This window comes from Natator depressus, chromosome 19 (genome assembly GCF_965152275.1).
Source record: "Natator depressus isolate rNatDep1 chromosome 19, rNatDep2.hap1, whole genome shotgun sequence".
Taxonomy (NCBI): domain Eukaryota; kingdom Metazoa; phylum Chordata; order Testudines; family Cheloniidae; genus Natator; species Natator depressus.
Genome location: NC_134252.1, coordinates 9,856,469 through 9,876,674, shown reverse-complemented (window position 1 = coordinate 9,876,674; position 20,206 = coordinate 9,856,469). Strand labels below are relative to the sequence as shown.

General features: G+C 43.1%; 1 protein-coding gene across 1 annotated transcript; it reads right to left on the bottom strand.

Annotated features, from left to right (window-relative positions):
• Positions 1-14,842: 14,842 nt before the first annotated feature.
• On the bottom strand, positions 14,843-19,050 carry HMGN2 (high mobility group nucleosomal binding domain 2). Its single transcript, XM_074934339.1, has 6 exons — positions 18,775-19,050; positions 17,469-17,513; positions 16,924-16,953; positions 16,513-16,563; positions 15,972-16,067; positions 14,843-15,447 (listed from the first exon to the last, which is right to left on the bottom strand). The coding sequence occupies exons 1-6, from the start codon at positions 18,787-18,789 to the stop codon at positions 15,412-15,414; spliced, it is 273 nt and encodes a 90-aa protein (XP_074790440.1). The 5' UTR covers positions 18,790-19,050; the 3' UTR covers positions 14,843-15,411.
• Positions 19,051-20,206: the final 1,156 nt, after the last annotated feature.

Genomic DNA, 20,206 nt, shown 5'->3' with positions numbered 1-20,206 from the left:
AAATACTCACCAACAACCACATACCACACAACAGAACCACTAACCCAGGAACCTATCCTTGCAACAAAGCCCGTTGCCAACTGTGCCCACATATCTATTCAGGGGACACCATCACAGGGCCTAATAACATCAGCCACACTATCAGAGGCTCGTTCACCTGCACATCCACCAATGTGATATATGCCATCATGTGCCAGCAATGCCCCTCTGCCATGTACATTGGTCAAACTGGACAGTCTCTACGTAAAAGAATAAATGGACACAAATCAGATGTCAAGAATTATAACATTCATAAACCAGTCGGAGAACACTTCAATCTCTCTGGTCACGCAATTACAGACATGAAGGTCGCTATCTTACAACAAAAAAACTTCAAATCCAGACTCCAGCGAGAAACTGCTGAATTGGAATTCATTTGCAAATTGGATACGATTAATTTAGGCTTAAATAGAGACTGGGAGTGGCTAAGTCATTATGCAAGGTAGCCTATTTCCCCTTGTTTTTTCCTACCCGCCCCCCGAGACATTCTGGTTAAACTTGGATTTGTGCTGGAAATGGCCCACCCTGATTATCATACACATTGTAAGGAGAGTGGTCAGTTTGGATGAGCTATTACCAGCAGGAGAGTGAGTTTGTGTGTGTGTGGGGGTGGGGGGGTGAGAAAACCTGGATTTGTGCTGGAAATGACCCACCTTGATTATCATGCACATTGTAGGGAGAGTGGTCACTTTGGATGAGCTATTACCAGCAGGAGAGTGAGTTTGTGTGTGTGGTTTTTGGAAAAAGGGGAGGGGGGGAGGTGAGAAAACCTGAATTTGTGCTGGAAATGGCCCAACTTGATTATCATACACATTGTAAGGAGAGTGATCACTTTAGATAAGCTATTACCAGCAGGAGAGTGGGGTGGGAGGAGGTATTGTTTCATGGTCTCTGTGTATATAATGTCTTCTGCAGTTTCCACAGTATGCATCTGATGAAGTGAGCTGTAGCTCACGAAAGCTTATGCTCAAATAAATTGGTTAGTCTCTAAGATGCCACAAGTACTCCTTTTCTTTATTCTTCCACCTGCATTTCTGTCCTGTAGGCATGCTCAGAGCACATCTAACTCCACACAAAACAGCGACCCCTGAACTATAGGATATTCTTATGTAGGTCTCCCTCAGCCTCTCTGTTGAAGCCATTCCACTTTAATTAAATTATTATATATTAATTGCACCAGAGAGAGAATCACTCCATAGTCCAGTGGTGAGGGCACTCAGCTCCTTGTCAGGCAGAGGGGGAAATTGAACTGTCGGGGTAAGTATCAATGAGGCAACGCAAGTGCCAATTAATGCAACCTAACTCTGTGGGGCAGGACTACCCACCCCTAGAGCTAGGAGTAGTTACATCTTTTGGACAGTTCAATTCTTCGCCTTTCTGCCACGAATGCAGCCACCAGATACAGGGAGACTACCTGTGCTACATTTGAAGAGGAGTTATTTGGTTGCCCAAGTAATGCATTCTGAATCTGTACAGAATGCTTTGTCAAATATTTGTATATTGTGATACTGTACAACTGAAACATTATAAAGGTGCTGGCCCTTTAAAAATAAGCTGTCCCATATTTTTCATGCAGTAGTCGGTTTCCTTTAAACATAGGTGGTCCCTAAGGTACTGTAATCATTTTTAAAAGGATTATGAGTGTTACCTGTCTACCCCCCCTTATTCCACGTAACATAAAACGGGTGATTAAAGAGCCGGTGGCATTTTGCAAGATTAACTTTAACAGCAGTCCTAGACAAATCCAAATTAGGGTAAGTACATTCTGTTTACCTAATTTCCACTGCATTCTCAATTCAGTATAGTATTCTGAACTTCTGCCTTAAACTGGCATGTTCCACCCAAAGCTGGCTGCAATTCCATGGTAGCCAAAGTGATTTTTGTATGTGTTATTTGTAAAGTGTTTTGGGATCTTTGAGGGGGCAAAAAGATATTATAAATATGATTTCCCCAGTATAAAGTTTTTTGGGAAAAATGCATTAAAGACTATTTAAACATGTAGAGTGGACTGCTTATTGATTTTTCATTAAATTTTTTCCATCTCTTCAATTATTTGCATATCACATGGCATACATCCCTGTGCAAAGCACTCAAGAGATATAGCTGTGTTTTCATAGAGATCGAGCCAGTAGAAAACTGTAGGAAAACCAGAAAAAAAATCACCGACAATTTTCCTGATGTTTTGCAGGGACTTTGTTTTATAGTGTTACAACAGATGGGGACAGTCACTCACAAATGTCACACTGCTAATCATACCAGAAGATCCACAAATTGACAAAGTTAATTGCATTAATCAGTAACATCTAACGGGAGCACCATGTGAAGGTTTTCATCTTAAGTTCAGAAGAAGCTTTTTCTAAACATCCAAGAAAGCCCCCCCACTTCACTACTATCATCTCCATATACTATACAAGAAATAAACAAGGCACCTATGGCCACTAAAAGTGGTAACGTTTCTGGAAAGGATGACCTAATGATTGCTATACATTCAATGGGAAAGATCCCCAAAAGCTGGTATGAGGTGATAAGTCATTACACTCTTCAAATGATAATGCCAGCTATTGCCCAATATCACTTCTTTCACTGGCTGGTCTCAATCCTATTTTTGACGTCGTCCTGCTGAAGAGCTGGTTTCAGACCAGGCCATAGTTGCTGTGACCAGGTTCTCACCATTGCTATTCATATTGAGACTGGCTTCCAGGGGAATCTAAAAACCACGACAGTACTGATACCATATTGTAAGTGGCAAATAAATGTAAGGAGATATGGGCCACTGCTCAAGGCATTTATGGCCATCAAGTGTCGTAGCACTATGCAACTTCTGGCCACAATGTGGAGCAACAGAATATACTGCATTCTTCTGAATAGGCAGATCAGCAAAAAACGGTACGAGGCAAAGGTCTCATCACCCTCTCCATTGACCTCAACATAATGGCACAATATTTCAATACTGGAAGCTCCATCCCAACAGCCTTTCACCTAAACAACAAAGCCAACAACAAACACTTAATGTCACCTTTCGCAGTCAGCAGGTCTGAAATGAGCCCTGTCCAAAGAACTTGGACAGAAGAGCTTGACTTTTAAAGCCCACCTGGAAAAGATATGCGAAAAGATAAAAGCAAGAACGAGCCTTGTTTGAAAACTCATGGGCACAACATGGCGTGCTGATGTGCACACACTTCAAACAGTGACTCTAGCTTTGGCAGACTCCACTGCTGAATACCGCACACCAGTCTGGGTGGGCAGCTCATGTGCCAAATCTCTAGATGCACAGCCTAATGCCACGATGAGAATCGTAACTGGAACATTAAAATCAACGTCTGCCCAAGGTTGCCCACTCTTGCACATGTACCCTCACCCAAAATCCAAAGAGACACATGCAGTTTGTGAGTACAGTTGAATCATGGCCAACCTTAACTTGCCAATTCATGACGAACTCCAGAAGATTCCAAAGACACATGAAATCTCAAACCTTTCTGGGATTGGGCTAAAACTATTAACTATTCAGGGGACACCATCACAGGGCCTAATCACATCAGCCACACTATCAGAGGCTCGTTCACCTGCACATCCACCAATGTGATAGATGCCATCATGTGCCAGCAATGCCCCTCTGCCATGTACATTGGCCAAGCTGGACAGTCTCTATGTAAAAGAATAAATGGACACAAATCAGACGTCAAGAATTATAACATTCAAAAACTAGTCGGAGAACACTTCAATCTCTTTGGTCACTCGATTACAGACCTAAAAGTGGCAATTCTTCAACAAAAAAACCTTCAAAAACAGACTCCAAAGAGAGACTGCTGAATTGGAATTAATTTGCAAACTGGATACAATTAACTTAGGCTTGAATAAAGACTGGGAGTGGACGGGTCATTACACAAAGTAAAACTATTTCCCCATGTTTATTCTCCCCTTCCCCCCCCCCCCCCCCCCACTGTTCCTCAGACGTTCTTGTCAACTGCTGGAAATGGCCCACCTTGATTATCACTACAAAAGGTTTTTTCCCCCCCTGCTCTCCTGCTGGTAATAGCTCACCTTACCTGATCACTCTCGTTACAGTGTGTATGGTAACACCCATTGTTTCATGTTCTCTGTGTATATACATCTCCCCACTGTATTTTCCACTGAATGCATCCGATGAAGTGAGCTGTAGCTCACGAAAGCTTATGCTCAAATAAATTTGTTAGTCTCTAAGGTGCCACAAGTCCTCCTTTTCTTTTTGTGGATACAGACTAACACGGCTGCTACTCTGAAACCTATTAAAATGTCCTCATTCAATCCTGAGGCAGAATGGAAAGAATTCTGGGATAATTCTGGGGTTGTTTGTTCGTTCCAAACACACACCTGATTGCCAACCTTACAAAAGAATTTCTAGGCTACAATCCACTCTGAAAACAGTGGTCTGCATTGAACCATTTAACAGTGCATGGCAGAGGCTGTCGTCTCTTACAACTTTGGAAGATCAGAGACAATGAACAATGTGACTGCTGTAGACTACTCCTGGGGGAATTCTGTGCCAAAAAAATTAAAAATGTTGTGCTCAATATTTTAAAGTTCTGCAAAATTCTACATATTTTATTTCTCAAAATAATACAATATAATCATGCTAAGTTCAATTATTTTGGTAGTTTATTTCAAAATACCTGTCAGCAATCTGAAATAATACAGACCATAAAAAAAGATTCAGGAAACGTTTTTTTGACAAACAGATTCCTTACTAGGCATATTAATACAGAACTTTGTGTAATTCATTTACACTACGATACAGAAATGTATTTCTCGCCCCGTAAGAAGCAGTGCAAAGGCTTGGGGGAGTCAGGGGTAATGGAGGAGCTGAGGGAGATGGAAGGAGCCTGGGAGTGAATCTGGAGGGTTGTTGGGTGTGGGTAGAAGTATGAAATAGTTTCTTGGGGGGAGGGGGATTGTTAGGAAGCCTCCCCCATGCAGACCCTGGCTGACCCCGAATCTCCCCCATTCAGTCAGGCACATCTGTCCCTGTCCCCGTGTGTCTCTGCACTCTCCACCCCCATGTGACCCTGGAGTCCCCCTCCCATTCAGCCCCTGGCTCAATACTGTCATCCCACTAGCTCCTAAGCCCGTGCCCCAGGTGTGTGACCCCCCCCCCCCCAGCAGCCCCATGTGCCCCACTCTGCCTCCTACCCTGGCTACAGGGGCAGGCTGCCGTGATGAAGATAGCTGGCTGCTAGCCATTACTACTGGACAGTTGGCTGTTCTGGCACCACAGCGGCCTCTGATGGCTGAAAGGCAGAACTGCAGCACTTTATGTGCAGAATGTATTTTTTGTGGGGGAAAAAATTCTGCTCCGGAAATGAATTGTGTGTGTGTGCAGTGGTGCAAAATTCTCCAAGTAGTAAACACCAGTCACAATTTTATGGACCACACTGTAAAGCAGTTTCTGCTTTGATTGCTTGCCAGTAGCATCTCAAACTTACATCAAGCCACTCCCGAAGCTAACCACTGGCTCTCTAATCTGGATTTATCTGAATGTTGCTTTTTTCACCTCTCTTGCCATATGAAAGAAGTCACTGACATTTTGGATCACAGTTATATCTATTTATATCAATCACACCACTGTAATGCTATTTGTTTAAGATTTCAGAAGCAGGTACTCTCAAGCAAAAATCAACTCAGCAGCTAGATGCCATTCTAAATATCATTAACAAAAATTAACAAGAAAGGTTGATGATAGAACACAAGCCCAAAGTTTTTGCAAGGACTTTTCTACACTTTTTTTTTTCTTAAACCACACAACTGACAGCACTTACCTTACAGAATCATAGAAATGTAGGGCTGGAAAGTACCTTGATAAGTCATCAAGTCCAGCCCTCTGTGAGTGGCAGGATCAAGTAAACCTAGTCCATCCCTGGCAGATGTTTGTCCAACCTGTTTTTAAAAACCTCCAGTGATGGGAATTCCACAACCTTCCTTGGAAGCCTGTTCCACAGCTTTAGAATGTTTTTGCTAATATGTAGCCTAAATCTCCCTTGATGCAGATTAAGACCATTACGTCTTATCCTTCCTTCTGGGAACATGGAGAACAATTGACCACTGTCCTCTTTATAACAGTCATTAACATATTTGAAGATTTAGCAGGTCCACCCCCACCCCCCTGACAAGTTGTCTTAAACTAAACATGCCCAGTTTTTTAAACCTTTCCTCATAAGACAAGTTTCCTAAATCTTTTATCATGTTTGTTGCTCTCCTCTGGACTCTCTCAAATTTGTCCACATCTTTCCTAAAGTGTAGCACCCAGAACTAGACACAGTACTCCAGCTGAGGCCTCCTGAGTGCAAAGTAGAGAGGGACAATTACCTCGTGTCTTATACGACACTCTTGTTAACACTCCAGAATATTAGCCTTTTTCATGGTTGCATCACATTGTTGACTCATTCAATTTGTGATCCACTAGAACCCCCAAATCTTTTTCAGCAATACTACCTCCTAGTCAGTTATTCCCCATTTTGTAATTCTGGCATTTGATATTTTTTTCTAAGTAAAGTACTTTGCACTAGTCTTTACTGAATTTCATCTTGTTAATTTAAGACCAATTCTCCAATTTGTCAAGGTCATTTTGAATTCCGATCCTGTCCTCCAAAGTGCTTGCAACCCCTCCCAGCTTGGTGTCATCTGCAAACTTTATAAGCACACTCTCCACTCCATTATCCAAGTCATTAACGAAAATATTAATACCAGACCCAGGACTCACCCCCTGTGCAACCCCATTAGATACATTTTCCCAGTTTGACAGCAAAGCATTAACTACTCTTTGAGTATAATCTTTCAATCAGTAGTACACCTATCTTATAGTAATTTAACCCAGATCACATTTCCCTAGTTTGCTTATGAGAATGTCATGTGGGACTGCGTCAAAAGCCTTACTAAAAATCAAGATAGATCACATCTACTACTTCCCCTCCATCCACTACAACAGTAACCCTGTTATTGAAGAAAATTAGATTGGTTTGCCAAGATTTGTTCTTGAGAAATTCATGGCTAGCTATTCCTTGTAAATCTATTATCCTCCAGGTGCATCAAAACCATTAATTTACCTGAAGCGAGAGAGTTATGGTTTCTTGAAATAGAACCTCAACATTCATGTTACATTTTTATTTGGTAATTATTCTTTTATTTCAGGAGTTCTTAAACTTTTCCACAGCATGGAGAACTTTCTAATATAGAGACTGTCTCAAGGATCAACTCTAGTCATTTATGACTGTGTGGACTACCTTCCCTTCCTTCCCATTTGCAATCATATGCGGCAATCACAACTGTTTACATGGAATCATAGGAAATGATTTAATGCATTTTTAGCTTGTAATGAATTTTAGCAGTTGGAAAAAAAGGTAGGGTACTTATTTCATTCACCAAGACTCCATGGATCTTTGAGGGAACTTCTGAACTTTTATTATTCAATTTACAAAACTGATTAACTGGACAACCTCTAAGCACACAGACTTTGATAAAAACCACATGAATAATATCTTACTAAACAGATTTCCATCCTGAAATAGGTTAACATCTTTTATGTCAGGGATGGGCAAACTTTTTGGCCTGAGGGCCGCATCTGGGTATGGAAATTGTATGGGGGGGGGGGCTATGAATGCCCCGTGCGGGAGGGGGACTCTATGGGTTGTAGCATGTGGGGGCTCTATAAGAGATGTTACTGAGGTGGGGGGAGGGGGGAACTCATGCCTGCGCAGTTTGGCTCTGTGTGCCAGAAGATGGTGCTCATCAAGGGAATTGTGAGTCGGGGGCTGAGGAGTGCCGGGTGGGCAGAGTGGGGCAAGCCCCCAACCCCGCTCCCTGGCGGGAGCTCGAGGTCCAGATAAAAAGATTTAACGAGCCGCCGTAGTTTGCCCACCCCTGCTTTATGCAGTCCAATTCCCCTGGGTGAATATATGAGCTTTACAACAAGACTGAACTGTAATGGGGAAAAGGAATTCCAATGTCGAGGACCCGCCACTAAGAATGTTCTAGTATCCAGAGCGCAGATGTTCAAATCTCCCAGCTATCTCAAAGCCTGCAACACCATTAAGTGGGGAAGAGAGACGGTCAGTCTCTCAGGTAGCGAGGATGTGGATCATTTAGGAAATTATAACAACTACTCACTAGCACCCAGTAAGAAGGACGACAGGGCAGAGAAGACTCCTAATCTCCTTCCAATGTAGGCGGCGACAAAGTACAAGGAATAAACAGCAAGCAAAGTCTAACCTGCAATGAAGGGGAACACAAAAATAAGAGCTTTGCAGCTGGAATCCATTTGAGTATCTGGTCACTTCCAAATTCAGTCATGCTAAAGGGATCTAGTTATGCATTTGGCCTGACACAGATATGGTAAAGCAGCATTGTCTTGCATTGCAGCTGGGAACCAATGGGGTACGTCTTCATAGCAAAAAAATCCCAAAACTCTACAGCAGGAAGTCTCACAGCCCCGACCTACAAACTTGGGTTCACACTAGAGTGCTACAAATAGCCTGTGTAAACATTCAGGCTGGGGCTGAAGCCCAGGGAGAGGTGTACGGGCTCTGAGACACTGTCGTGGGCTTTTTTTTTTTTTTGTTTGCACTGTGTAGACATACCCATGGAGTCTACCACCACAGTTGAATTTGCAATGTATTAATATTTATGTTATCAAAATTAAACTTTGATATTAGCCACCAATTAAAAGGGATTCGAGAAATTACTTTCCTGCTTGTCTAGAGCAGAGGTTCCCAAACTTTTCTTATTTTATACCCCCTTCCAGATCTACCAGCTGCTGCGTACTCCAGCCCTTCTCATCACTGATACTTTGTGAACTTAACAGTACCTGTATTTAGCAATCCATCCATATTTCACTGTTATGTACAGATATAGTTATAGTGTGACATAGGAGGGTTTTTTTGGTTTTCTAAGTTCTGAGCTCAATTAGACTGGACAGTTGCTGGGCAATTGAACTCGTGATTGGAGGCGAGGGCTTGGTATATCAGTGTCTGTGTACTTGCGTTCTTATTGGTACATCTTAAATAAACGACCATATTTTATAAAACAGATTCCTAGAGTTTTAAAGCCAATTAGGAAAATGAAATAAAATAAATAAAATTCACCATTACACGATTTCTCCCACCTACCCCTCACAGTTTGGGAACCCCTGGTCTAGAAGAAACATTCCACAAGATAAAAAGAAAAGGAGTACTTGTGGCACCTTAGAGACTAACCAATTTATTTGAGCATGAGCTTTCGTGAGCATACTGTGGAAACTGCATCCGATGAAGGGAGCTGTAGCTCACGAAAGCTCATGCTCAAATAAATTGGTTAGTCTCTAAGGTGCCACAAGTACTCCTTTTCTTTTTGCGAATACAGACTAACACGGCTGTTACTCTGATTCCACAAGATAAGGTAGACATAGCAGAAGTATACCTGTTTACATACTTTTTATATTGGAAAAGGCTATATAGTACACTGTCAAAAGGTATAAATGTTGTTTAAGGAGCTTCAGCTTCATAGTTTTACCCTCATTTCTTTTTATGGAGATATAGCAACTCTGACCATCAAGATATCAGTTGTTCTCAGAAGGCCTAAGAACTTTATGCACCTGGCTTAGCATTTGAGTAGACAGACATTACACTGAAGAAAGTCCCTTTCGCACTCAGAGCGTCTGTGACTGGTTCTACTGAAAGCTTACTCCAACTCTCCTTTGCTGGAAGGGAAAGTATAACAGGCTTTTATCAAGGGAGGAAGAGGCATTTCTACAACTATTTCAGGCTCCTTCTGTATTCTCTAGCATGTATCCCAGTTAATATTTATAACAGCTCCAGTAAAATGAGAGCTAGCTGTTATGGTAAAACTAACCTAAAAAACAGTAAAGACGTAGAATAGAACCAAATCGGAATTGGACAGCATGAACAGGATAGTCTGTGAATAAGAAATCCTATTCTGCTCATAGATCATATAGTAAAAAAGAATGGAGAATGTAATACATTGGCAAACTGCAACTCATTATTTGAGTGCTACCTAAAGCACATGGTTGCATTTCTCTTACCATATACTATGTACAGCTGGTGTATATGGCGTAGTCTTTCCTTTTATTGCTTAGACTATACAATTTTGTTAAATATATAGTAACAATGAGCAGTAATAGCTGACTAGAAGTAATTCATCCCTGCACTTTTCTAGCTCAAGTGACATCAAAAAGTATTACACCAGGTAGTTTGACTCCTACCTCTCTCTCAACACCAAATGCCTTTTAAAAAAAAGTAAGGATTTCAAATAAAATATTAAGCTAGAATCTTCCTCTGGCCCTCCTCAGACACACATTCTCTGTAGATGCACCTCCTTGAGGCAGGAATCTTCTGTATAATGTCACTGCTCACATATGACTGTACAATATTACAATACACAAACATGGCTCAGGAAAGTTTACAAAACACTGACTTTGCTCCACTAAAATTACTGATGCAGACAGTAACTGAATGGAATACTAAGGGAAGACTAGGTTCAAGTTGACTTGGAGCACTTTAACTCGTTAAGTGGCACAATGCAAACAAATCCTTGTCTGATTTTAACCTCTTAAAATGCTACATTTACAATAACTGACAATTTTAAAAATAAGAACATGTGATTGTAGAACCACAGGAATTATTAAGGGGACGCAGGGGCAGATATACCCCTTAAAATTACATTAATTCACCATTAAATAGATTTAAACTAGGGCTGTCAAGTGATTAAAAAAAATTAATCGCAATGAATCGTGCAATGAATTGCACTGTTAAACAATTATAGATTACCATTTAAATATTTGTGGATTTTCTACATTTTCAAATATATTGATTTCAATTATAACAGAATACAAAGTGTACAGTGCTTGCTTTATATTTATTTGATTACAAATATTTTCACTATAAAAAAAAGTTTTTCAAATCACCTAAAACAAGTACTGTACTGCAATCTCCTTATCATGAAAGTTGAACTTACAAATGTAGAATTATGTACAAAAAAACCCATGCATTCAAAAATAAAACATAAAACTTGAGAGACTACAAGTTCACTCAGTCCTATTTCTTGTTCAGCCAATCGCTCAGACAAACAAGTCTGTTTACATTTGCAGGAGGTAACACTGCCTGTTTCTTCTTCACAATGTCACCTGAAAGTGAGAACAGGTTTGTGTGGCACTGTTGTAACTGGCATTGCAAGGTATTTACATGCCAGATGCACTAAAGCTTAATATGTCCCTTCATGCTTCAACCACCATTCCAGAAGACATGCGTTCATGCTGATGTTGGGTTCTGCTCGATAACAATCCAAAGCAGTGCAGACCAACACATGTTCATTTTCATCATCTGAGTCAGATGCTACCAGCAGGTTGATTCTCTTTTTTGGTGATTCAGGTTCTGTAGTTTCCACATCAGAATGTTGCTCTTTTAAGACTTCTGAAAACATGCTCCACGCCTCATCCCTCAGATTTTGGAAGGCACTTCAGATTCTTAAGTCTTGGGTTGAGTGCTGTAGCTATCTTTAGAAATCTCACATTGGTACCTTCTTTGCATTGTCAAATCTGCAGCAAAAGTGTTCTTAAAATGAACAACATATGCTGAGTCATCATCTGAGACTACTATAACATGAAATATATGGCAGAATGCAGGTAAAATAGAGACAGACATACAATTCTCCCACAAGGAGTTGAGTCAGAAATGTAACTAATGCATTATTTTTTTAAACTAGTGTCATCAGCTTGGAAGCATGTGCTGTGGAATGGTGGCCAAAGCTTGAAGGGGTAAACGAATGGTTAGCATATCTGCTAAATACCTTGCAATACCGGCTACAAAAGTGCCATGCGAAAGCGTGGTCTCACCTTCCGATGACACTGTAAATAAGAAATGGGCAGCATTATCTCCCATAAATGTAAACAAACTTGTTTGGCTTAGTGATTGTCTGAACAAGAAGGAGGACTGAGTGGACTTGTAGGCTCTAAAGTTTTGCATTTTATTTTTGAGTGGTTATGTAACAAAACAAACAAAAAAAATCTACATTTCTAAGTTGCACTTTCACAATACATTGTACTACAGTACTTACAGGAGGTGAATTGAAAAATACTATTTTTTATTTTTACAGTGCAAATATTTGTAATAAAAAATAATAGTGTACACTTTGTATTTTGTAATTGAAACCAATATTTGAAAATGTAGAAAAACATCCAAAAATATTTAATACATTCCAATTGGTATTCTACTAACAGTGCAATTTTTTTTTTTTTTTGAGTTAATCACATGAGTTAACTGCGATTAATCCACAGCCCTAATTTAAATTAGCATGCATCTTTCAGTTTGGCTCTATTTGAGAAATGACTAAACAGAAGTGACACTTTCTTACTCAACAAATCTGCTCTGTGCGTATTCAGTTCCTAACTTGGCAAAGTAAGCTTTTGCTCTTATTATCTCTGCAGCCAACAAAATTCAGCTGGCAAGTGTTTTGCAGAGCCCATTACAACGTTAGTAGTTTTTTCACTGCAAAAATCTAGGAAGTTAAAATATTAGTTCTCCCTATTCTAATCGAAGCACTCATTGTATGTTAGACCATGATATTGACGGGAACTGTTAGTTTAGTATGTTTTCTTACAGACGCCCAGAAACGTAGCCTGAAGCCACATATGACCAAAAAACCTGTAGTGGAACCAGCCCCTCCATGTACCATCCCAGATTACAATCTGGGACCAGATATGACCCAAACAACCTTGCAGTGGAGCTACCAGCTGTATGTACTTGTACTATAAGGGCGAGGTGACTAAATACAGCTTTTGTTTTGTGAATAGGCTATCCTATTAGTGTACATGTGTATGTATTACGGCTGTCAAAAAATTAACTACACAATAAAAAAAGTCACATTTAAATAATAGAATACCATTTATTTTAAATATTTTTGGATGTCCACTACAAATATTTGCACTGTAAAAAACAAAAAAAAATTATTTTTCAGTTCATCTCATACAAGTACTGTAGTGCAATCTCTTTATCATGAAAGTTGCCTTCCAAATATAGAATTATGTACAAAAAAAACTGCATTCAAAAATAAAACGTAAAACTTTAGAGCCTACAAGTATACCCAATCCTACTTCTTGGTCAGCCAATCAACCAAGGTTAGTTACAATTTGCAGGAGATAATGCTGGCTGACTACGTATTTACAACGTAACCAGAAAGTGAGAACAGGCATTCGCATACCACTGTTGTAGTTGGCGTTGCAAGATATTTACGTGCCAGATGTGCTAAAGATTCATATGTCCCTTCATGCGTCAACCACCATTCCAGGGGACATGCATCCATGCTGACGATGGGTTTCGCTCGATAACAATCCAAAGCAATACGGACTGATGCATGTTCATTTTCAGCATCTGAGTCAGATGCCACTAGCAGAAGGTTGATTTTCTTTTTTGGTGGTTTAGGTTCTATAGTCTCCACATCAGAGCGTTGCTCTTTTAAGACTTCTAAAAGCATGCTCCACACCTCGTCCCTCTCAGATTTTGGAAGGCACTTCAGATTCTTAAACCTTGGGTCGAGTGCTGTAGCTATTTTTAGAAATCTCACAGTGGTACCTTCTTTGCGTTATGTCAAAAGTGTTGTGAAAGTGTTCTTAAAATGAACATGTGCTGGGTCATCAACCGAGACTGCTAGAAATGAAATATATGCAGAATGCAGGTAAAACAGAGCAGGAGATGTACAATTCTCCCTCCTCCCCCAACAAGTGCAGTCACAAATTTAACTGACACATTTTTAACAAGCGTCATCAGCACGGAAGCATGTCCTCTGGAATGTTTAGCATATCTGGCATGTAAATACCTTACAACGCCGGCTACAAAAGTGCCATGAGAACATCTGTTCTCACTTTCAGCTGACGTAAATAAGAAGCAGGCATCAGTATCTCCCATCAATGTAAACAAACTTGTCTGTCTTAGCAATTGGCAGAATAAGAAGTAGGACAGAGTGGATTTGTAGGCTTTAAAGTTTTACACCATTTTGTTTTTGAGTGCAGTTATGTAACCAAAAAAGGTCTGCATTTGGAAATTACAACTTTCATGATAAAGATTGCACACTTCAGTACTTGTTTGAGGTGAATTGAAAAATACTATTTCTTTTATCGTTTTCACATATTTGTAATAAAAAAAATAATAGAAAGTGAGCACGGTGCACTTTCTATTCTTTGTTGTAATTGAAATCAATATTGAAAATGTAGAAAAACATCCAAAAATATTTTAACACATTTCAATTGGTATTCTACTGTTATAAGTGTGATTATTCGCACTTATTTTTTTAATCACGATTAATTTTTTTGAACTAATCATGGGAGTTAACCACAATAAATTGACAGCCCTAATAGACTGCTTGACATATATCACTTTCTTCTTCAGACATGTTGCCACGTCAAAGGTGGGAGAGGCCATAGAAAACAGAAAAAAAAAATATTAAGAACAGTCCGAGCCAAACCGTATCCAGCTTTATTAAAGGTACTTTTCATAAACAATCATGGTAATTCAGGCAGGACATGGGCTACAATCTGCAACATTTTACAACAACTTCAAACTCCCCTCCCTCCATGGACTATCAAAACGTAAAAGTTACTATATAAAACCAATGAAGAATCTTCATTTCATACTTGGACAAGGAAAAGTTTAGAGTGAGGGTGGACACTTTCACATTTAGCATGTTGTTTAACAACTTTTCACAAGCCTACCCTGACTTTTAGAGAAAAAAAAATTAAAACTGCAGAGTTTTTAATTTGAAGATCCACAATATAAAAGAGGAAATGTAGCTTCTTTTAGAGCCTGCACATCCCAATTTGGACACTGAAAGTCTGGACTGCCTGACAGTGACAATGCATTACAATTTGGGGTGATAAGTCCCAAAATGCCTTTTGCCATATTTAAAGGAGTGATAAGCTATATGCAAATGACTAAGGGAATGAGAAAACAGAGGGCATTACAAACTGAAGTTTTAAAATTGGCAAGCAGACACGTTGGGACCTTCAATGTTCACTCCAATGCATTTCACAAAGCTAAACTCATATGCAGCATCAGGGAATCCCTCCTTTTCATGTCCAGGAAGAGCCCTCTCCTAAAAAACAAAAACACCCAAAACCAAAACAAAAAAAAAAAAACAAGGGGACTTCTTTTGTTTTGTTTAAAATGGGTTCTGAGAAATAGAGTGACATTTTTGCCCCTGTTGCTCCCCAAAAAACACAACAACGAAGCATTCTGTGTGCTAACAACATAGCTTAAAAAAAAGAAACAAAATTCTGCATTGTTATAAAACTTGATAAAAAATAGTATTTCAAACTGTACAGTCACCAGAAGTACACAGTTATCAAAAAATTCACACAATTCACTTGGCATCACCAGCACCTTCAGCTTTCTGTGCCTGAAAGAAAAAGGAGAACTAGTCAGTGCACTGTGCAGATTTACACTCACTTCTCACTTTGCACAAAGCAATTCATAACAGAATCTGCGAGGAAACAAATTATAGCCCCCAACCACTGAGGATCTTAAAAATGTGCTTTGTTACAGTAATCAGATCACAATATTCATGAAGTGAAATGCAGAATTAGAGGAGCCTTAGAAGCTAGCCTGAAGTTACTTTTCTATGCATCAATAGCATTAAAATAAAAGTGCATAACATAAGTGACAATTTAGCACTGCTGCTTTCAACTAACACCAAACAAACAACTTTCGTTTAAAGTACACATCAGTTGAGAATGGTAGGAACAAAACAGCCCAGAGCAAACTCTTAAATGTAAGTGTGCACATGGCTTATGCCATAAACAAGTAGCCTAATCAAATCAAGTATCAATACCTCTTTTTATAGCACAGGTCTAGACCTGCCTTTACCTAATAACATGGAAAACTTCCCAGTTCATTAGAGTAACTGACGCTACCAGACTATACCTGGTCTGTTTTGGCATCTCCATTTTCTGCAGGGTTGTTTCCATCCTTGCCAGCATCAGCTTTCCCCTTCTTTCCCTTGGGTAATTTTTCACCCTTCTGCCAAGTGGTGGGAAGATATTAATATTGTTAGAAGGACAAGCATCTTCTCAATACCCAACTATGTACCTGCAAAAGCCCCCAACTGGCAAGATGGGGTAACAGAACACTATTTGGAATTTAGATGTAAGTGGGGGAATAGAGTGACACACACAAGCATTTAGTTATCAGAGAACCAAATTTACAGCTTTAATGAAAATACTGTCTTGAAGTACTTGATCAGAACTCACACAAATATTCTATGTAACGGAAGGGACATCAACCCTTCCAAAGAGATTTAAGTAGACACGCAATGTTTTTATTTAATGCACTGACAACTGAGCATTTAAGCCATAGTTACTTGTTACCACCAGGCCATGTCTCAAACTAAACAGATCACAAATATACTTTGCACAGGACATTCATGATATTTTACATTAATTCGCTTCCCATGGTATCAACTTACCTTTGGAGCTACCTTTTTAGGTTTAGGCTCTGGCTTCGGCGGAATAGGTTTCTAGAAGTGAGAAAAACAACTGAAGTATAGAACCCAAAGACACGAAATGACAAGCACTTTGAGCTCTTGTATTTTTTTCCCTGATGCCTTGTTTTTCCACAGCAGAAGAAACTTGGGCTGTTTGCCCGTGTGGGTGGGTTTCTGTCTCAGCTACCACACCATTCCTCTAGCTTGTAATATAGCACAATATTCACACCAGACAGTGAGCTGATAACCTTCTCCCAAATGACCCACTAATGAGCATTCTAGAATAACACCTGATGTTACCTCCAGCCGATCTTCCATGTTAATATTAAAGACCAGTATTTAAAAAAAGTGTTTATCATGCACCACATCTCATCCCAACAACAAAATACTCACAGCAGATAACCTTGCTGATCTCCGTTGTGGCTATCAAAAAAAAAGAAAAAAAAAAAAAAAGAAAAATTAATATAACTATCAGAACAGTTGAAAAGTATAAATTAATTATCTACTTTAAAGACCACAAAATAAGTTTTATTCAAGAGTTAACACTAGAACATTTGACCTGCTTTCTTCACACTACCATGAAGAACAGAACACACTGCTTAGATCAGCGGTTCTCAAACTTTGGTACTTTCACACAGCAAGCCTCTGAGGGCAATCCCCCTCCTCCCTGATAAATTTAAATACTTCCTGCTTGAGGTGAAGTGGGGTTTGGGGTGGAGGCTGACAGCTCGCAACCCCCCATGCAATAACCTCACAACCCCAGTTTGAGAACCCCTGGCTTAGATGATGGACAATATGGGGATACAGCTATTAGCTAGGCTGACAAAGGGCTAAGATTAAAAGACGTACAACTAAAGTCTTTCAAAGGTTAGTATATATGAAGAATGATTTGCTCCTTACAATTCGCCAAGATGAAATCAAAACTGTAATCTTCTTACCTCATCCTTAACTTTGGCCTTATCGCCCTTAGAATCTCCTTCAGCCTACAATGAAAAGTACTAATTACACCAAGAAATTAACAGCACTGAACTAAAGGGGCTGAATGAAAGATAAAACTATCAGTCCCAAGACACTGTGCTAGGATGCAATTTTTGTATGTTTGTTTGATTCAGGTAGTTAGATCAAGCAAATATATTAATTTGAACTCTCACTCGGGGGGGGGAGAAGAGAAGGTGACCTGAACTATACCTTCTATCTCACCTGAGAGAGTCAAGTCCCAGGGGTGCCCACCATCCTCTCTCAAGCTTGTAGGTTTCACAATAGTATTCCACCCAGCTATGGGACTGTTAGCCCTCTACACTGTGTGGTGTGGCTACACGCTATTTAAAATCAGTGCTGACACCTAGCATCCCTAGACTTGCAAAACAAAGCTGGAATAGCAGGAATTGCCATGCCATAAGAGATCTGGGCAGAGATGAGGGAGCCACACAATGCGCCTGGACTCCGTGGCAGCGCATCTCCTGGATCCTGCAGAAAGGTGGTACCAAACTTGCCCCTAGGTGTAATGGGGGCCTCACTATGACAAAGCTGAGCCTAGAAGCACTCACTGACTCTCTCTCCCCCCACTCTACCGGCCGGAGTTGAAGGAAAGGGATATATACGGTTAGGAGGCTAGCCCTCCCCCCGGGAGGTGGCGAAGGGTCTCCCCCGAGCTCAGCGGCTGGGCTACCCTAAGGAGACCCTGCTCCCGTTGAAGGGCCCAGCCAGAGCCCTGGTTTTGGCGGCAACTCGGCCCCAGACCCAGAGCGCGGCCGCTTCCCGCCCTTTCCCGCGCGCTCTCGCCTACTTGAGGGAGGGGGCGAGCCCGCACATCCTCCTCCCCCCGCGCGCTCCCCAGCTCCCCGCGGGCACGTGCATCTAGCCGCCCTCCCGCCAAAACCAACTGGATCGAGCCGGCTCCACTCGGCCGCCCATTAATCCGACCAGGCCCAGCCGCCACCCTGTTCATTCGAGCCCGCCCCCGTTCCCCGACTCAGGCTGCTTCGCCCAAGGCCGCTAACCGCGCGCGACGGGTAACGGTCACGAAGTGACTCGCGCTGCCCCGCCCCTCCACCGCGACCGTTGGGGCCTCTCCCGCGCGCCGCCTCACAACCGTTACCGCCCCAAAGGGGGGGGGGGGGAGGGGAGAAAGAAGGATTGGTCCCGCCCCCCTCAGCAACGGGGGGGAAAACACTTTGGGCCTAGGGCCTTAGCCCCGCAAATGGGTAGAGGGTGAAGTGGCTGCCCTTCGGCCGCGCCACGTACCTTTCTCTTGGGCATGTCTCCGGGCGGTGCGTGAGGAGCTCGGCTGGGCGGAGTGAGAGGGTCTCGCTAGGTCCGGGCCGGGCGGTGTGGGCAGGGGAGTCTCGCCTAGGTCGGACGGTATGGCAGGCGTTGGCGCTAGGTTCCCTGGTCTCTCTCCCGACCCCACTAATTTGAATCGGGTGTTTATAAAGTTTTATATAGAGCCGGACGCGGCCCAACCGGTTCCAGCCGGATCCCCACCGCCCCGCCCGCCCATTGGCCAGCACGGGTCACGTGGGGGAAGGGCCAAACTGGGCGGGGGGAGGAGAGGGAGAAAAAGAGGAGGTGGCGCGCGCAGCGCTGCCCTCTTCTCCCGTCCCCGCCATGCCGACGCTCGCGCTGCGCCCGCCTCGCGCCTCCGTGCCAGCCTGCCGCTGCAGCCCCCCCTCCCCCCACCTTCTCCCCGCCGAGCAAGCCCGGGCCGGGCTGTTCACCGCCCCCACGGCAGCGGGGGGCTGCAAAGCCTACTTTCTGCCCCGATGGCGGACAGCGCGTAGCTAATACCTGTCAGCTATCCGGGGGGGGAAGGAGGAGAAGGGGAAGCTTCACTATTCCGGCCCTCCAAATCAATGGGGGCGGGGGGGGCTGTACGCAATCACACTGAGGGGCGGTGCTGTGCATCGCCCTACGCCGGGGCAAGGGGGCTGCGCGAATCCCTCCCGCGGGCCACTCGGGCTCAGCGGGAGCTCCGCCTCCGGCGGTCGCACACGAGGGGAAAGGCGAGGCCCCTGCGAACCGACCAGGGCCCAGCTCGGGGGCTGCGGGCGCCCTCCCCCGGCTGAGGGCGCAGACCGGGCACGGCAGCAGCTGCTCGGCTGAAGAGGGGGGCGGCGGGCGGAGTGCGGCCGCGGAGCCCCGCGGCCTCCCTCCGCCTGGGCTGGGCGCTGCGCGGGTCGGGAGGCAGGTGGGAAGCAGGTCCGCGGCCGGCCGGCCGGGCAGTCTGCCCTGCACCGCACACACGAGGGTCAGGCGCTGTTGCTACCTGGAGCCAGCCCCCCGCCTCGTTGTCTGCTGGGGGCGAGTGGGCAGGTTAAGGAGCTGTCCCTTCAGCACCCGCCGGCCCTCCTAGCCTATCCCCCCCACGCCAGGCACAAGCGTGCAGGCCGGTGGGGACTCCCCCCCCAACCCCCCGGGGATTCAGTGACCCCCGTGGCCGCTACCCCTTCACCCCGCACCCAGCCCCTGCTAAAGCCAAGCCACGTGCGCCGGGAGGTGGCTGGCGCCTGGCACGGGGAACAAAGCTCCGCTCGCGGCAGCAGCGCCCAGCCAGCCAAAGCCCAAGCCCGGGCGCACAAAGGCGGAGCGCGCGGGGCAGGTTCCCACCGCACCCGCAGGGATCGCTCCTGACTTTTAAACGCCCCCACGGTCCAGGCTACAACGGGAAAATGAGTCG